This window comes from Petaurus breviceps, unplaced genomic scaffold (assembly GCF_028583685.1).
Source record: "Petaurus breviceps papuanus isolate PSGF00001 unplaced genomic scaffold, PetGlider_PUasm1.0 90919, whole genome shotgun sequence".
Classification (NCBI taxonomy): Eukaryota; Metazoa; Chordata; class Mammalia; order Diprotodontia; family Petauridae; genus Petaurus; species Petaurus breviceps.
Window position 1 is genome coordinate 9,943,684 of NW_027187378.1, and position 18,357 is coordinate 9,962,040.

The following is an 18,357-nucleotide window of genomic DNA, read 5'->3' on the forward strand; positions in this document are numbered from 1 at the left end:
AGAAGATTATTTTCCCTCATTTTAGATATGGGGAAACTGAGGTACAAAGCTATTCTATGATCTATCCATGGCCTCATGACTAGATACTATGGGATCTGGGACTTAAACCCAGGCCTCTTGGCTTCTGGTTCTGGTCTTTCTACTACAACATTGCACATCTCAGTATTTAATCTTTCTAAATAATTCAGGATATTCGCATTTCTCCAGGTCATAATTCATACGAATTTTTATTGTAGAAGTAGCTATAAGATATATAGTTGTCAGGGTTGATGGAGGCAATTTTGTTACGACCCCAGGTTAACCCCTGAAAGTCATTTGCTTGTCTCTACAAAATCTTTAAATCACCTTTTTCTTCTCATTTAAATAAGTTAAGACACTGATAGATAAATGTTGCTTGACTGAGGGCTCCACTTAGCTGGGTGCTAGTTAATCAAGATTTTACTGTATTTGTGTTGGGAGCAGACCGGCAGATTTCAGGTCCAGTTTCCAAAGCATCAAATGCTTTCAAGTTCTGGTACCTGAACCTGGAGCAGGGGAAGCTAGCATGAACCATCTTCTGACAGACTCCCTGTGACTCTAACAGAATTGGAGAGTTGTTCCTGATGAGATCCTCCAACAAGGGTGATTAATTAGTTTATGGAACAGATGCTCCTAACGTGCTCCAGGAGACAGGCGTTGGTGACATTCTCCCACTGGTAGGAGCACCGAATCACCTCTTTTATCCCTCTTCCCCCCAACCACTATTCCCATGCTTTTACTCCCTTGTTCATCTCCCTTTTTCTTCTTCCTGACAACAACAATAATAATAATGATGATGATGACAGTTCACATTCATGTAGCACTGTAACATTTTTTAAAGTGGCTTTCTCAAAATAATCTAAATGGAAAAAGAAAGAAAACCTTAAAATCTGTTGCCGGCTTGAGAGAACACTAGGTCTGGAGTCAGGAAAACCTGAGTTCAAATCCAGCCTCAGACACTTACTGACTTGGTGTCCCTGGACAATTGCTTAATCTCTGATTGCCTCAGTTTCTTCAACTATAAAATGGGGATAATAATAGCACCTGCCTCCCGGGGTTGTTGCAAGGTTCAAATGAGACCATATTTGGAAAATGACTTGGCACATAACAAGCCCTCTGGAAAATGCTAGCACCTCGAAGGCAGGAACTATCTTTTTTTATATTTATATCCTCAGAGCTTAGCACAATGCCTGGCACCTAGTAGGTATTTAATAAATGTTTGTTGACTTATATGCAAAATTAGGCCAAGTGGAGAAATACATCTTTTACATCTTTTTCTGTCTCTTTTGCCCATTACCCTTCCTTTTCCTCCCATCTTCTAAATGTGTCCCCAAAACGCTGCCTCTTTGAGTCAGGTAGGTGGAACAATAGATAAAGGTCATGCGTGGGTCTGCAGTCAGAAAGTCTAACCTCAGACACTTATTGGAAGGGGATGAGTGGGGGAGGTGACCCTGGCCAAGTCACAACGTTTATCTGCCTCAGTTTCCTCAACTATAAAATGGGGATATTAGCAGCTACCTTACAGGGTTGTTATGAAGATTGAGATTATACTTGTAAAGCACTTGGCACAGTGTCTGACACATAGTAGGTGATTAATAAATACTCATTCCCTTCTCTTCCCTCTATACCCCATGATCTTTTCCACTGCCACGGCTTCAAATATCATGGTCATCCCATCCTGAGTTCTGATCCCACAAGTCCAACTTTCTACTAGATATCTCCTCCTGTAGTCGCCTAGATTTCAAGCTGCCCGACAATTTCAATTCAACATGCATTTATTATATCTAGAATTTTGTACCAAAATCTGTATGTCCCAAAATGAATTCATCGTGTTCCCTCTAAAACATACCCCTCCTTCCAAATTCCCTATGCCTTTTGATGTAACCACCATCCTTCCAGTGACCCAGTCTGTTAACTTCAATCATCTTTGACACCTTCCTGTCTCTGGCCCTCCCAAAATACAGTCCCTTTTCAAGTTCCCTTATTTTAGCCTCTCTAGTCTCTCTCACCTCTGCACACCCCCCTTTCCATCCTCACTGTTCTACCTTAGTTCAGGCCCTTATTACTTCCCACCTATAGACTCCTAACTCCAATACTTTTTTATATGACTGTCAGAAATGAGCTGGTTGGTCCTGTTCAAAACCCTTCAGGGCTTCCCAAATTCTTAATAAGTAAAGCTCGAACCGTTTTGCCTGGTATTCCAGGACACCATCACCACCCCCATAGTCTGATGACATCAAATGTGTCCAGTCTTATCTCAGAGAATCACTCTCCATGCATATTATGTTCCAGCAAAACTGTCCTTCCTATTTCCTATGCTCAAAGTGTTTCCCCATCTCTACATCTTTGTTTACACTATTCCCTAACCCACTGAATTCCAACCTATCCTTTAAAGTCTAATTCAAGTGCCTCTTCCTCCAAGAAGCCTTCCCTGATCCCAGTTGCTCTTTCTCCTTGAATTTCATTTTGTTTTATAGCTTTCTGAGGTATAAATTTTGAGCTGGAAGTGCAAGGCTAATGAGTCCAATCCCCTCATTTTACAGATGAGGAAACCACAGCACAGAGAGGTGGGGTAACTTACCCAGGGTCACACAGCTAATAAGTATCTCAGGCAGGATTTGAACTTAGGACTTTCTGACTCCAAGTCCAGTGCTCTATGCACTATGTCAACAATCTGCCAAGGTACCATATAACATCATGTATCCTAGTTATTTGTACTTGTGTCTTACCCTCCTACAAGGGCTACAAGTCCACAAGGGCTAAGTATCTTACCCAAACTTTTTGTCTTGCCCAGAATCTATCCCTCTATAGGAATTCTGTGTTCTGTATGTGATAGTCCCTGAATGTATTTTGTTAGAGGAACGGGTGGATGAATTTTTATATCCTCCCTCCTTTAACCCCTAGCCCTCCTCTCCACCCTGCCCACTCCCACGTAGAAATACAATGGATATAGTGGCCAAGGGGTGGGCAATCTGTGACCTTGAGGCCACATGTGGCCCTCTAAGTCCTCAATTGCAGCTGAATCCAAGTCAAAGGGCCATACCTGAGGACCTAGAGGGCCACATGTGACCTAGAGGCCACAGGTTCCTAACTCCTGTAGCAGTCATTTAATAAAGCCTGTCTAATTAAATTACTTACAAAGAATTCCAAAAGCATTCTGAGTATTCATTCACCTGACTAGAATTCTTATTTCATAACAATTCCTAAAGTTTAAAAAGTTGTGATTTGGGTATCACCAGAGTTCCTCAACAAAATCATACACTAAAAAAATTCCTTGAGAAATTGTGATGTAAATTTAATTCTAGCCTGTTAGATGGATGTAGCCACAGGGCTACCATTCTTTCTGAGATGAGTACTGCTTATGTCTGATGGTTTTGTGAAAATAATTTTAAAAACTAAGCCTTTTCAATGCATAATAGCATTTTAGCCTGAAGAAGCAATTATTCAACCAATTATTTCTAAAAAGCCTCTTTCTTTTTACCTTACCCTTGAATGTAATTCCTTCATTCTATTCTGGGCTTCACTTCTGATTCTTTAGTCTTTATCTACCATATCATAGGAATCTTCTCAACCTGGATGCTCACCTTGCCTAACCCTTCAGCCTCCTCACCCTAGCAGCTGTCTCTGCCTTGGGTCCTCTCACACTGGCCATACATAGAGTCCCTGCAAATCCTTTCTCTCATTGGTTGGTTCCTCCCAGTACTTCCATTTTAAGGAAAGCACTGGGCCAGCCACGTCTTTACTCTTTTCTGGGCTCCACTCCTGACTTTCCAGACTTTCCTCAGCATAACCCCAGTGGATACCCTCCCCACAAGACATATATCCTTTCCAGCTTTCTTTTTATGTGTTGTCTTCCCCTATTAGAATGTAAGCTCCTTGGGGCAGCTAGGTGGTGTAGTGAATAAAGCACGGACCCTGGAGTCAGGAGGACCTGAGTTCAAATCCAGCTTCAGACACTTGACACACTTACTAGCCATGTGACCTTGGGCAAGTCACTTGACCCCAATGGCCCTGCCCTCCCCCATCCATAAAGCAAGAAAAAAAAAATGTAACCTCCTTGATTGCAAGGTGATCTTTCTGAGTGGTTTTATATGTAATCTTAGCACAGTGCCTGGTATAAAGAAATGTTTTTTGACTTGACTTGAATATTTTCATAACTTCAGATTGTAACTTTTTTAAGGGACCATTTGAGATGAAAAGAAACTAAGAAAAAGATGATGAAATATTGGAGGTAAGACGCTACAAGAAAGATAAAATGTTTATTTGATCTAATTATTTGGTCAGAGATGTGTCCATCACAACTGCTGTTCTCAGAGGTCAGATTTGGCTGCTCAGTTATTATATATTATTAATCCAAAGTATAATTACAATTGAAAGAAGAAATCTGAGCCATTGTATTTCCACAGTGCCCAACTTCCTAAGAGGAGAGCAAGGAGGATCCAGCAGCCAGTGGTCACCCCTGCTCTAATTTCTTATTTCTGCTCCCAGACTAGCCCAGCTCCCCTGATTTCCCCAGTATCTGCAAGCGCAGGCAAGGTGAACATTCAGGGTGAGATGACTTCTATGATGACTACAGAGCAGCTTTTCTCTCTGTACCCCTATTCCAAATTATCCTACTCCCCCACCTATGTTCCCTGAGGTAAAGAGCCAGCCCACTTTTTACCCAACTATCCTATAAGTAGCATGGACTTTTCAAAGGAGTCATATTACCAAGAAACATGGCAATGGAAGCAAAGTATAAGAAGGATTACATCAGGTGGATAGAGTTACAAGGAAGGAGCTTGACAAAGTAGACACATTTCTGAACTGGTTTGCAGTTCAAAGAAAATCACTCAAACTTTTAGCACGTTAAATTTGCCTTGTTACAGGGTATAGGCATGGAAGAACCATCAATCAACAAGGATAGAGATAGGGACTCTACCTGTGATTTCATTTGTTATAAGGTATTCCTGGATCCTATTCTTGCTGGCAATGTAGATAAGTCACTTCTCTGAAAATTATATGGTCTTAGAGAGCTGCCTAGAACACCAAGAGACTTGCCCAGGGTCCCAGAGCCAATATGTATCTCAGGTGGTATTTGAAATCAGGTCTTCCTGGGTTTCAGATCTGCTCTCAATTTGCCAAATTCACTTTTGCCAAATTTGTTCAACTTTGCATTTGCCAATGATAATTGGCAAATTATCCATTTGCCAAACTCACTCTCATCAATTAATAATTAATTAATATTCATATTGATCTGCCTTTGCCATGCTCACAAATAAACCAATTAATTAATATTTATGTGTGATCTGGGGGACGTACCTACTGGTTGGTCAGATTATCCAAGAGTATATATGATTCCTGTACTCTTACTCCTACCCTTGAATTTCTTTTTCTTTTTTTTTTTTTTTGCTTTTTGGAGGGGGGAAGGTAAGGCAGTTGGGGGTTAAGTGACTTGCCCAAGGTCATACAGCTAGTTTTTGTGTTAAATGTCTGAGGCCAGATTTGAACTTAGGTCCTCCTGACTCCAGAGCCAGTGCTCTATTCACTGTGCCACCTAGCCGCCCCTACCCTTGAATGTCCATAGACTTCTAGGAAGAAGGAGGAAGCCCAAAGTGGGCAGCTTCACAGGAATCATTGTGCAGAATACAGTGTGTGTGAGTAAAGGGAGAAGAGAAAAATGGGCAGGAATGGATGGGTGGTGGAGGCATTTGGGCAGGATCTGCTGGATTTTTGCTCCTGATCCATGACTCAGAAGGACAAGATGGCAACCCTCTTCCTCTCCCCCTCCCTTTCACAATCCAGATAAAGGTCAAATTTCCCTTTTTGTCATCCAGTCCTTTCACTTCCTGTTTTTCCATTTTCTCTTCCTTGTTTCTTCAGCCAGGATTAAGAGTTTCAATTTCTCCATTTAATTTTGTGCTTATGCGATTTGACCAAAACTACTTCTTTAGAAAGAACGCTTGTTGGACTACAGAACTGAACTGTTTTGACTGGCTATTGAGTTGCACTGCCCAGATTTTGTTTTCAGTTGAATTAGACACAGTGGTTAGAGTGTTGGCCTTGGAGCCAGGAAAACTTGGCTTCATGCTCCTCTAGCGCTTACTGGCTGTCTGACTCTGGGTGAGACATCTAGAATTGCTCAACACTCTAGGCAGCTGTCTAGATATTATACTGCAGGTGCCAATTTGCACTAGTGGAGGGCATTTCCTCATCTGAGAATTCCTGCCATGAATGAAATAATGAGTCTAGTCCCTATCCCCACTGAATTGTGCAAGGGAGGGAGAGAGAGAGAGAGAACCACATCCTTTTAAAGACTGTTGCCCATTGTTGGGGGGGGGGGGAGAGGTGGAGAAGGGAACAAACTGAGCAGCAGAGGATCTACTACTTTCATAACCCTGAAGATTGCACAAATCCCATTTGACTTTATTTTCTTTTCCTCTTGTAAAAAAAAACTTTTGGTCAAACAAAAAGCCGTTCTGGAGAGTTGAGCAACCTTCCAACACAGCTGTTTGAAATAATAGCCTAGCATAAGAGGAAGTGAGAACATTGTACAAAGCTCTAGGTCTAAATTGGAGGGAGCCAGCCCTTCAGCTGCTGGGGACACTGTTGTCTGGAATGGTCAGAAATTGGCGCTGTATGGCCCCTGGCCTACTCACAAGCTCCCCCTGGTGGATGTGTGTGTGTCTGTGTCTGTGTGTCTCTGTGTGTAATGATGGACTCCTTTAATTTAATTTAACTCCAGTGACCTCACCCCCACTTAAAGTGCTAATATTCTCAGTAGTTGATTGATTAATCATTCAATCTTTAGATGTGCTGCCTTCAAAGTGGCATGATAAGACAGTAAGAATTGAGTTTAGGCCAAGTTCTAGGCCATACCCCAGTGGTCTTATAAATTATCAAGATCATTAGAATTATAGTCTTTTCCAGAAATTGGAATTAGTTGAGACCAGTTACTAAAGGCTGGCTGACTAAAATGATTCTCACCCGGGGGGGAAGCACACTGGATCTGTGGCATTAGAGATCACCCCAATTTTTCAAAGGTACCCCAAGAACACTAAGGGGGGAAATGTAGCATTTTTCCAGAACTGGAGAGTCATCAGTAAGAATAGTAGTTAGGATAACGATCTTCAGAGATTATATGGAATATAGAAACCTAGAGATCTATGTACATATGTGTGTATCACTTTAAGATTTACTCACAACCATCCTGTAAGACTGGTACTGCAAATATTGTTATACAAATTTTACAGATGAGGATAAAGGCTCTTAGAGATTAAGTGACCTCCTTCTGGGCACACAGTATGGATTAAACCCAGCTCTCAGGATCCCTGATCAGAGTTCTGTGCAGCAGGCCACCCTACTCCTCCCAGAACTGCTGCCAAGGTATTTGTTCAGGCTGTAGTGCCCTGACTCTGTAAGAAAATCATTTGCCTATCTAACCTTGAGCTTCTGGTCATCTCAGGACCACCTCTCCTGCTCCTGGAAGTGCCTTACAAGTCCCACCCATAGTAGTGAACGGTTGCTTCCAATGCTGATTGACCTGCCTGAAGTACAGTCATAGGCAAGCTGGTTTAACCTTCTGGACTAACTAACCTCTTACTGAGTAGCTTGACCTAGCCTCCCTTCTGGTTATGTGTCCATGATGTATCATATTTTTCTTAAGTCTGATACTTTTTTTGGACACAACAGACACTTCTCAACAAAAAAAAGCAAACAAGCCCCTTTGAAAATATATTCCCCCAAAACAACTGTGGAGAGTTTTCAAATCCAGCCTCTAACATTTATTGTGTGACCCTGTAGCACAACCCTGGAAAAGTCACTTTCTTCTGTGAGCCTCAGTTTCATCATCTATAAAACAGGAATAATAATACCTCTAGTAACCATCTCACAGAGATAGAGTCAGAAAGAGACAGAGAAAAGGAGAAGGAGAGGAAGAAAGAGAGGGAGAGGGAGGAGAGGGAGAGGGGAAGAGAGAGGGGGAGCGAGACAGAGAGAGAAGGAAGGAGGGAGGGAAGGAGGGAGGGAGAGAGAGAGAGAGAGAGAGAGAGAGAGAGAGAGAGAGAGAGAGAGAATAAAATAACTACTTAATCGAATTCAAACTGTAAAGTTGCTTAAAGGGGAGATACATTAAGCAGACTGTCAGCAATTCAACACAGCATTGTCTGTGAAGTGGCCCAGATCCAAGGCTGTGATCAGCTCACCTTGTTCAGTCGTTCAAGCGTTTCTTTAAGCAGGAGCTGATACTCACATTCATTTTGATACCTGCAAATTGAACGCATAAAGGACAGGTCAGCAGCTTATGAACTGATCACAAGGACTATAGGCTGTGCTAACAATCCACAAGCATTCTGATATCAATCAACAAGCATTTACTAAACACCTTCCATAGCCCAGGTACTGAACTAGGTTCTGGGACTACAAGGGCAAAAATTAAACGGTCCCTATCCCCAAGGGACTGCTTTGCCCTTACATTCTACCAGGTATATACACAAAGAGGGAAGGCTTAAGCAGTTAGGGGGTTCAACAAAGGCCTTGTGTAGAGGGTACTTGGGGTGAGCCCTGAAGGAAGCTAAGGACTCTAAGAGGTCAAAGTGAGGCTGGAGGGTGCCCCAGGCATGAGACACAGCCAGTGCAAAGTCACAGAGACAGGAAGTAGAGTGCCACATATAAGAAACAGTAAGAAGACCACACTTCCTAGACCCATACAATGTGTGCTGGGAACTGTGTATGATATGATTCAAAAGATTAGTTGAGACCAGGTTGCTAAGGGTTTTAAAAGCCAAACAGTGGAATTTATATTTTTCCCTAGAGAGAACCACATACTACAATTTGTATACAACATATAACAAATACACACTAAATAGGGGTGGCTAGGTGGCGCAGTGAACAGAGCACCAGCTTTGGAGTCAGGAGGACCTGAGTTCAAATCCGACCTCAGACACTTAACACAAAAAACTAGCCGAGTGACCTTAGGCAAGTCGCTTAACCCAATTGCTCTCCAAAAAGCAAAAACCAAATACACACTAAATTGAACCGTTTCGGATTTTCCAAAAAGATTCAAAGATTTCAAAAGATTCAAAAGTAACTGGGTGGTGCCGTGAATAGCGCACCAGACAGTCAGGAAGACCTGAGTTCAAATCCAGCCTCAGCTACTTACTAGCTCTGTAACACTGGACAAGTCACTTAACCACTGTCTGCCTCAGTTTCCTCTCTGCAAAAAGGGGATGATAATAGCACTCGCCTCCCAGGGTTGTTCTGAGGATCAAATCAGGTCATATTTGTAAAGCTCTTTGAAAATCTTAAAGCACTATATAAATGCTAGCTGTTAATTTTATTCCAAAAATGTATATAGAATTATATACATGTTGTTGTTCAGTCATTTTTCACTCATGTCTGACTATTCTTGATCCCATCTGCGGTTTTCTTGGCAGAGATACTGAAATGGTTTGCCATTTCCTTCTCCAGCTCATCTGACAGATGAGGAAATGGAGGCAAATCAGGTTAAGTGACTTTCCCAGGGTCACCCTGCTAGAAAATGTCTGAGGCCAGATTTTAATTCAGGAAAATGAGTCATCCTGATTCCAGGATTCTATCCACTGTACCACCTAACTGCCCTTAATTATATACATATATTTATACACACAATATAATCATTCTATATATGTATATATATATGAATATGTGTGTATGTATATGTTCCACTAAAGTCCTCCTCTGAAGCCACCTCATCATGGGTATAGGGATGACCCTAGACATTCAAAGGTCTTATTAACAGTCCAAGCTCTGGATAGATCTTACTGAGCTGGAAAGTTTTAGAGGACAGTCCTGGAGATAGACTCTGCACCCATCAGCCTAGTGGCATTTGGACTGGCCACTAGGCAATGTCTTTTTTGGCCACGACATCTCACAAAGGCGTATGGAGGCAATTGGTGATATGGTGGATAGAGTGCTGGACCTGGAGTCAGGCAGATCTGAGTTCAAATCTGGCCTCAGATACTTACTAGCTGGGTGACCCTGGGCAAGTCACTTAAACCCTTATTTGCCTCAGTTTCTTCAACTGCAAGATGTGGATAATAATAACACCTACCCCCCAGGGTTTCTGTGAGGATCAAATGATATAATATTTGTAAAAAGTCATTTATTAGTGCAGTTCCAGGCCCATATTCGGTGCTATATAAATGCTTGTCCCCTTTTCCCCTTATGAAGACCATCTACTTCTAAGGTAAAGAGGGTGAGGAGGTTGAAATCCGCGTTAGTGATGAAATCCACAAAGATGACATCACAGACCTTTCGAAGTACTGCAGCTTAATCACAGACTACCACCCTCTTGTTTCTGTGGGGTCTCTCCCCCTAACTCTAGGGGAAAATGCCATGGCTTTGGAAACAAAGGAGAGCAACTCAGCACAATGTTCTGCTGAGAAAAGGAAGCTTGGGAACTCTTTCCTCGTGCAGGAAGCAGAGAGCAGAGACGCCGATTCCCCAAACAGCTCTCCTCCTTCCTTTGCATCACCTCCTGCCTCACAGAGTACAGGTTCCTTCACACACACCCAGTCTAACCTGGAGTTTGCTATGGGGAGATACAATTGGTGGATTTTTTAATTGTGTGTTTAGATTTTTATTTCCAAGGTAGAGGACAAGACCTGAAATGTCATCATCATAGGTGGCGCTTCCCATGGGGAACTTGCTTTGTCAATGCAGTTGGCACCTTCTCTGCAACTTAGAGTTTTAGAGAGTTGATTGGTCAAGTGACTTATCCTGGGTCACACAGTTTTTAATCTGTCAATGAAGGAAATGGAACCCAGGTCTTCCTAACTCCTATATCACTCTGTTCACTATATCAAGCTGTCCCTCATTTTATCTTGATTATTGACTTTCAATAAAGGAAAATGTGTTGGTATCTTGCAAGCATACTTGAATTTCATAAGTTTTTTTATATTTCATAATGCGTGGGGGAGGTAGAGAGGGGAGTGCTCTGAGGATAGACTCACAGGACTAGGATCCAGATTACTAGCATGTGAGACCTTAAATAAAACACTCCACCTAGAAAGGTTTGAGTTCTCTTATCTACCCACTGAGTCAGTGGGCTGGCTCAAGGGTTCTCCACCTTTTTTGTGTCAAGGATCCCTTTGTGTCAGGGACCTCTCCACAGGTGAAACTTGTGGATCCCTTCTCAGAATGTTTTCCAAGACATAAAATAAAACACATAGGAATGCAAAGGAAACCAATCACATTGAAATAAGTTTATCAATTTAAAAAAAAAACAAGGTTTTAAATTTTTTTCATGATTAATAATGGAAACATATTTTGTATGACTTTACACATATAATCAATATCATATTGCTTTCTCAAGGGGTGAAGAAGGGCCAGGAGACAGGAAGAGAATTTAGAACTCAAAATTTTTTTAAATGAAAAAAACATTTTTAATAGTTGAACAATATTTAATTAAACAAAAATGTACTTTAAAAAGAAACAATTTTATGATCCTTTAAATTACAAAGTCTCTATGATCCCCTTTCAGCTCTAAAATTCTATGATTTTGTGATAGTTCTCATAGTTTTGATCAAGGCAAGAGTTGTTTCTTAAACAGATGAAATTAATTTTAAGCATATCTCGGGGAAACAGAAGTCAAATTCATGAATTTTCTCCTCTCTCCTTTCTACTGAAAACACCAACCAGGGTTTTGGTACCAGGCTTCTAGGTGACACAATAGATATAGCACTGGGCCTGGAATCAGGAAGACCTGAGTTAAAATTCAGTCTCAGATGCTTACTAACTGTGTGACCCTGGGCAAGTCACTTAACACTTAACTCTCAAGTTTCCTTAACCTTAAGAGTGAGGATAATAATAGCACCTATCTTCCAGGGTTTCTCTAAGGATCAAATGAGATAATATTTGTAAAACACTTAGTATAGTACCTGGCACAAACAGATGCTATATAAATAATTATTGCTCCTCTCCACAAACATATATTTAGCATTCAATATAATATGATGGTAATACCTGTGATTTCCATACAGTAAAGATAGGACCCCACCCAGTACGATGAACAACTTCTTTAATTATAAATAATGTAATTGTAAGTGCACCCTCATCCCCTACACACACACACACACACACACACACACACACACACACACACATACACACACTTCAGTGCATAGGAGCTAGACCTAAGTGGCATTTGGGTAATAAATTAGATAGAGCAACAGACCTGGAGTCAGGAACACCTGAATTCAAATCCTGCCATAGATACTTACTATGTGACCTTAGGTAAGTCATTTAACCTGTCTCAATTTTTCCATCTGTAAAATGGGGATAACAATAGCACCTACCTCACAGGGTTTGTGTGGGGACAAAATGAGATAATATATGTAAAGTTCTTTGGAAACCTTAAAGTACTATATAAATACTAGCTGTTGTTATTATCCAGAGGTACCATGGGAGGTACTTAAGACTTCATCTAATCCTACTCCATCATTTTAGGCAGCTAGTGGCACAGTGGCTACAGTGCTGGGCCTGGAATCAGGAAGAGTGAAGTTCAGTTCCAGCATCAGATATTGACTACCTATGTGTGACCTTGAGCAGGTCACTTAACCTGTCTGCCTCAGTTTCCCCAACTGAAAAATAGGGGTGACAATAATAGCCCTTACCTTGAAGGGTTTCTTTGAGAATAAAATGAGATAATATTTGGTTTTGGTTTTGGTTTTTTAGATGCAATTGGGGTTAAGTGACTTGTCTAGGGTCTCACAGCTAATGGGTATCTGGGGCTGGTTTTGAATTCAGGTCCTTCTGATTTTAGAGCCAGTACTCTCTCCATTGCACCAGCTACCTGCCCCCCAGATAACATTCGGTTTTTTTAAAGTGCTTAGCACAGTGCCTGGCACAGAATAGACATTATAGAAATGCTTATTCTTTTCCCTCTTCTTCCCATTTTACAGGAAAAGAAACTGAAGTTTAGGAAAAGTTAAGTGATTTGCCCAAGGTTGTACAAGTAGTAAACTTCAGAGGGCAGGATTTGAACCCAGCTCTTCTGGCAATGATCTATTCACTATAGTATGCTATTTTGATAAAAATTATTGAGACAAAAGCAGTATTTTTGTTTAAAAGTCTGAACTATGGCTTCAATATCCTATTTTGTTTTGCTAGTCTAGTGTGAAATGTGACATAGTGGATAGGGAAACTATCTGTGGAGTCGGGAAGACCTTCTGACATACCAGATTATGACTGAGGACAAGTCACTAAATCTCTCAAGGACTCAAGTAATTCTTCAAAATTAAAAATTGCAGAAGAATTGTCTACTTGCACGTAAAGAGGGATGGTCTTCGTGGAAGAATCCCCTAGATGGATAAAATTATAGGTCTGGACTCAAAAACAAATAGCTTAAGCTAGGTCTATAAATCCCTTCAGTAGAAATTCTTGCTACTTTTCATCTATTAAAATTCTGCTTTTTGAATCCTCTAATCTCCTAGCTTATCTTAAGTTAATAGGGTTCATAAATGACGGCTACATACATTTCTGCATTTAGAGCCTCAATTTCTTTTTTTACTACTTTCTAACTTGTACTAGTTATGAATTAAACTGAGGAATATGAAACCAAGTTATATGTGACTGGCATATTGTGAAAATGCAATTCAATTTTTAAAAGAAGTTTCAGCTTTCCCCTCAAATAAGTGCAAGCTTTCCTAATAGATCATTTGTAAAGGAATGAAATTTCCTAGAAAAATCACAAAGGCAAGAAAAGAACCAAGTAAAATAAAGAAAAAATGACTAAAATTAAAACTGGGATTCCCCTAATTAAAAGCACATTTATTTCAAAGCTCTAAATAAGTTGCTTCCTCAATTATCAGACCCCATAACCTTTTTGGATTTTGGGACAAGTACACAATTTTCCCCCTCACTTTAGCTCATAGCACATGTCTTGCATAAGTGAATTTTATGAAAATTAATCTAAAAGCAGAATCAGCCAAAATATGATCCTTCTCTTGGATACTGCACATGTGAATCTCTGTCCTTATCACATTTTTAAAAACAACAGTAATCAGAACTGGAAATAAAGGGCATCAGGGGAAATGTGACTAATTGGTATCACTTGATAGACACAATATAAAAGGGTTAAAAGAGAACTGGAGGAGACGGCAAACCACTCCAGTATCTGTGCCAAGAAAACCCCAGATGGGGTCACGAAGAATCAGGCACAACTGAAGTAACTGAACAACAAAGATTCTTGTTAAAAGTAAGTCTTCTACTGTTAATATACATGGTAAATCTAAACAAGCTTTTAACTCTGGATTTACATGTGTATATGTATATGTTTCTGTGTATAATATATGTGTGTGTATACACACATGCACATATACATAGCAGTACTTAATGGTACATGCAAAAAAACACAGTCCCCAGAAAACACTTGGGAGTACCATGTTCATTCACTAATTAGCAAATCAGTTTTCTAAACTACTTCTAGAATCATATTTCCACCCTCTGAAGTTATCTGACTGTGGCCACTGGTAAGTGGCAGAGTGGACACTGCCCACCCTGATCCTACAATGGTCCTAGCCAACTTGTTCCTGCCAAACATCCCCACGACTCCCACCTGGGAGGGAGGGGCACGCCTCATTCTGAGTCCACCCCAGCAAAGCTTACTTATTTCGGAACTCATCGAGTACCCGTTGGGCATCCTTGTCCTCCCGTTCCAGCTTGGCCCGGTCAATAGCCAGGTCCCTTGCCCGCTGAAGGTTCAGCTCTATTTGCTCAGAAAATGCTTCCTCCAAGCTAGTCAACTCATCCAGACGCTGGAAAGTCTCTAGCTGCTTTCGGAAGATGGCATTGCGCTGCTCCAGCCCCCGGGCCCAGTTGATGTAATTGGCAAAGCGTTCATTGAGCTCCTGAAGATTCTCCAGCCCTTGAGCTTGGCCCAAGCTACTCAGTTCTCCCGAGCCATGCAATTCATCAGCCCGCTCATACTTCTCCTTTCGGGTCTCACGCAGATAGGTGCTCCTATACATGGCTACTTGGGGTACCTATGAACCTCCTTTTCCCCTCTCCTTCTCTTCAGCCCCACACCAGGGGCGGTGTCTTCCTCTGTCTGATGTGGGTACCAAATATAACACTTCTGGGTGGTAGGGGAACAAGATGAATACAATATCTAAGTGCTTGGCTTTCTGCATTTGTCCCAAGAGCCTGGATTCCAGCCATCCCCTAAATAAACATCCTCGTGGCCCCACGTCACTCTTCTCTGCCTTTCTAGAACCATGTCAGCATTTGGGCAGAGTATCACCAACCCCTAGCTCATGAAAAATGAAAGAGAGGGGACTTTGGCTTTTGCAAGCTGGTTTAGAAGGCCATGGATCAGGTGCCCTACAGAGGCCCTGAGAATTAAAATGCTAAATTGAGATCATGGGTCAGTAGCTTTTTGTTCTACATTTGTTTAGGCCCCTAGTTGTTTTACTGAATGGCAGGCCTGGTAAGAATGAGAGGCATGATTTCTCTGGGATTGGTTTCATTGTTAGGTTATTGTGAAGGAAATGAGGGCAGATTGGTATACATAAAAAAAAAAAAAAAAAACAAAGGACAAGGAAGTTCAGCTCTCTCAATCCTCTTGAGGCCATTAGTAAATAAGTTAATCAGTAATGCAGTAATTAATAAAGTGTATTACTTCTTTTAGGCATGTCTCAGGAGTTACATTGTCTGTGAAGTTCTCTATGAGAACACTGTGGGTACTCAATGAACAGAAAATTCACCTGTCTTTTTCAAAGCAAAAATATTTTAGAAAAGTTTAAGTTATAAGAAGATCCAAAATCACTAAAAACTTGCTAATTTCTGCCAAACTGCTTTCCAATTTTCCCAGGAGTTTTTGTCAAATAGTGAGCCCCTAACACAGAAGCTGGGGTCTTTGGATTTATCAAATACAAAGCTATTAGGCTCATTTGCTTTAGCATAATGTGTACCTAATCTGTTCAAATAACTAATCTCTCTATTTTTCAACCCGTTGAAAATATTTTTACTATTACTACTTCGTAGTATAATTTAAGATCTAATCATGCTAGGCCCCTTTCTTTCCCACTTTTTTCCTTATTTTCCTTGAGACACTTGATCTTTGTACTTCCAAATAAATTTTGTTATTACTTTAACACTATAAAGTAATCTTTTGGTAGTTTGATTGGTAGGGCACTGAATAAGTAAATTAATTTAGGTAGTATTGTAATTTTTATTATTCTGGCTCAGCCTACCCATGAGCTACTTACTATTTTTCGCCTGATTTGTTACCCATAAGAGGGGACTGGTCTTGGTCCTTAGGGGCATTGGACTCAAACTAGTCACTGCTAAAAAGCATTGGTCCCACCTGTTCACTTCTGAATGTGATATAGCCACTGAAGGAGCTACTCCCTTGGGGCTGGACCCTGGACTGGCACCCATATGCTTCCCCAGGGTCTGTGCTGGCACCTCCCTGGGCTTGGCAACTAGCAACTCAGGCATAGACTTTTGATCCTGGATCTCTGGCAGTCTACCTTACAAAGTCCACATGGTGGGGGGGTAGGGCTGGGAAACAAGCATTTATTTTTATTAGCACCCATTACATGACAGGTACTGTGCCTTTAAGCACTTTACAAATATCACATTTTATCTTCACAACAACCCTATAAAGTAGGGGCTACTATGATCTCCATTTTATAGCTGAGGAAACTGAGGCAGACAGAGGTCAAGTGACTTGCCCAATATATGAAGCCAGATTTGAACTCAGGTCTTCCTGAGGTCCAGTATTCTCTCCAGTGTACCAACTAGTTGCCTCATAGGTCATAATACTCTATCTAAGAGCAGGGGAAAAATAGATATAAGGACAGAATCCTCACCTCCCCACTTCTTTCCCTCTGGACTTCTACTCTCTAATTGAAGAAACGACAAGTTCTGTTGGTTGACAGTCTCCCTTAAAAGGGTACTGGCAGGGCAGCTAGGTGGTGTAGTGCATAGAGCACTGGCCCTGGAGTCAGGAGGACCTGAATTCAAATCCAACCTCAGACACTTGACATTTACTAGCTGTGTGACCTTGGGCAAGTCACTTGACCCCAACTGCCTTGCCTTCCCCCCTCCACACACACACAAAAAAGGATGATGACAAAGTGTTTCACTATTGTAGTGATAAGGGTAATAACAATCCAGGAATAAGGAAGGCTCATCTTTGTAAGTTCAAATCTGGCATCAGACACTTAAGTTGTGTGACCCTGGCAAGTCACTTAACCTGGTTTGCCTCAATTTCCTCCTCTCTCAAATGAGCTAGAGAAGGAGTGGCAAACCACGCCAGTATCTCTGCCAAGAAAACCCCAAATCACAAAGAGTCAGACCTAACTGAAATGACCAAGCATCAGTAAGAATCACAGTTCTTAGATCAACCTACAAAGATAAGATTAACTCTTTGGGGGATTCTTCATGTCATATCCTTGGCCAACTGTGGCAATTGAAATCTGTGAATAAGAGAAATTGAAGCAAAGCATTCCAAGCATGATCAGTTTATTAGCAATGACTGGCAATTTGACAATAAAGTAGGGTCAAGACCAACTCAGTTGGTACAAGGACAAACAGAGGGTTTTCAAACAGAAGGAATCAATCAAATAACAATCTTGAGTAACATATTTACCAAGTTTTCTGATGGGATGGAGGTTTATAAATCTTAGGTTATTTCCAAAACTCAGAACAAAAGAGGAATTTGGAAATTAGTACAGTTCCTGAGGAGTATAAACAAATCTTCTTGCCAAATGGCTGAGATATTGATGAATAGAAAGCTTTACATAAACAGGTTATGATATTATCTGATAGGGATAGGGGGTTTCCAAAGGGAAACTTTATTAAGAATAAGGGACTGTAATAGGTTCACGATATTCAAGGCATGGGTGTTTCTGGGCCCACGTGACTATAATTGATAGTGCAGTAACTGTGGTGTATGATCTATAGCAAGACTTTTAGTGAGAATGAGGAATTTAGCTCAGCTCAGTTTTGCAAAAATGGGGAAGTTAGCTAATAGAGAATTTAGCTAGAATCAATGCCCAGTCAGTCTCTACAGGGTCACATACACACTTCTCTGCTCTTGGTATTTAGTCAGTTACTTGCATCCAGCTCTTCGTGATGCCATTTGGGGTTTTCTCGGCAAAGGTACTGGAGTGGTTTGCCATTTCCTTCTCTAGCATTTACACACACAAAAAAAAAATGCTGCCACAAAGCTTCTCCTTAGAGAGATGAATGAATGAAGGACTTAGCATGGTGAGCTTCCTTGTGAGCACAGAGGTGACCAGAGGCATCAGTCCATGAGTCACTTTGTCATTCCATTTCCTAAAGCTCATAATGAACAAAAAGCCAAACAAATCA

The 18,357-nt window shown here is 41.1% G+C and overlaps 1 protein-coding gene across 1 annotated transcript in view; it reads right to left on the bottom strand.

Moving 5' to 3' along the window:
• The window catches only part of BFSP1 (beaded filament structural protein 1), a 57,166-nt gene extending 41,953 nt beyond the window's left edge, over positions 1–15,213 (bottom strand). The window contains exons 1-2 of the mRNA XM_069075456.1: positions 14,644–15,213; positions 8,202–8,262 (exon numbers count right to left, since the gene is read on the bottom strand). Coding sequence (XP_068931557.1) covers positions 8,202–8,262; positions 14,644–15,005 — 423 coding nt within the window. The 5' untranslated portion in view covers positions 15,006–15,213. The remainder of the gene's footprint in view (positions 1–8,201; positions 8,263–14,643) is intronic.
• Between the last annotated feature and the right edge of the window lie 3,144 nt (positions 15,214–18,357).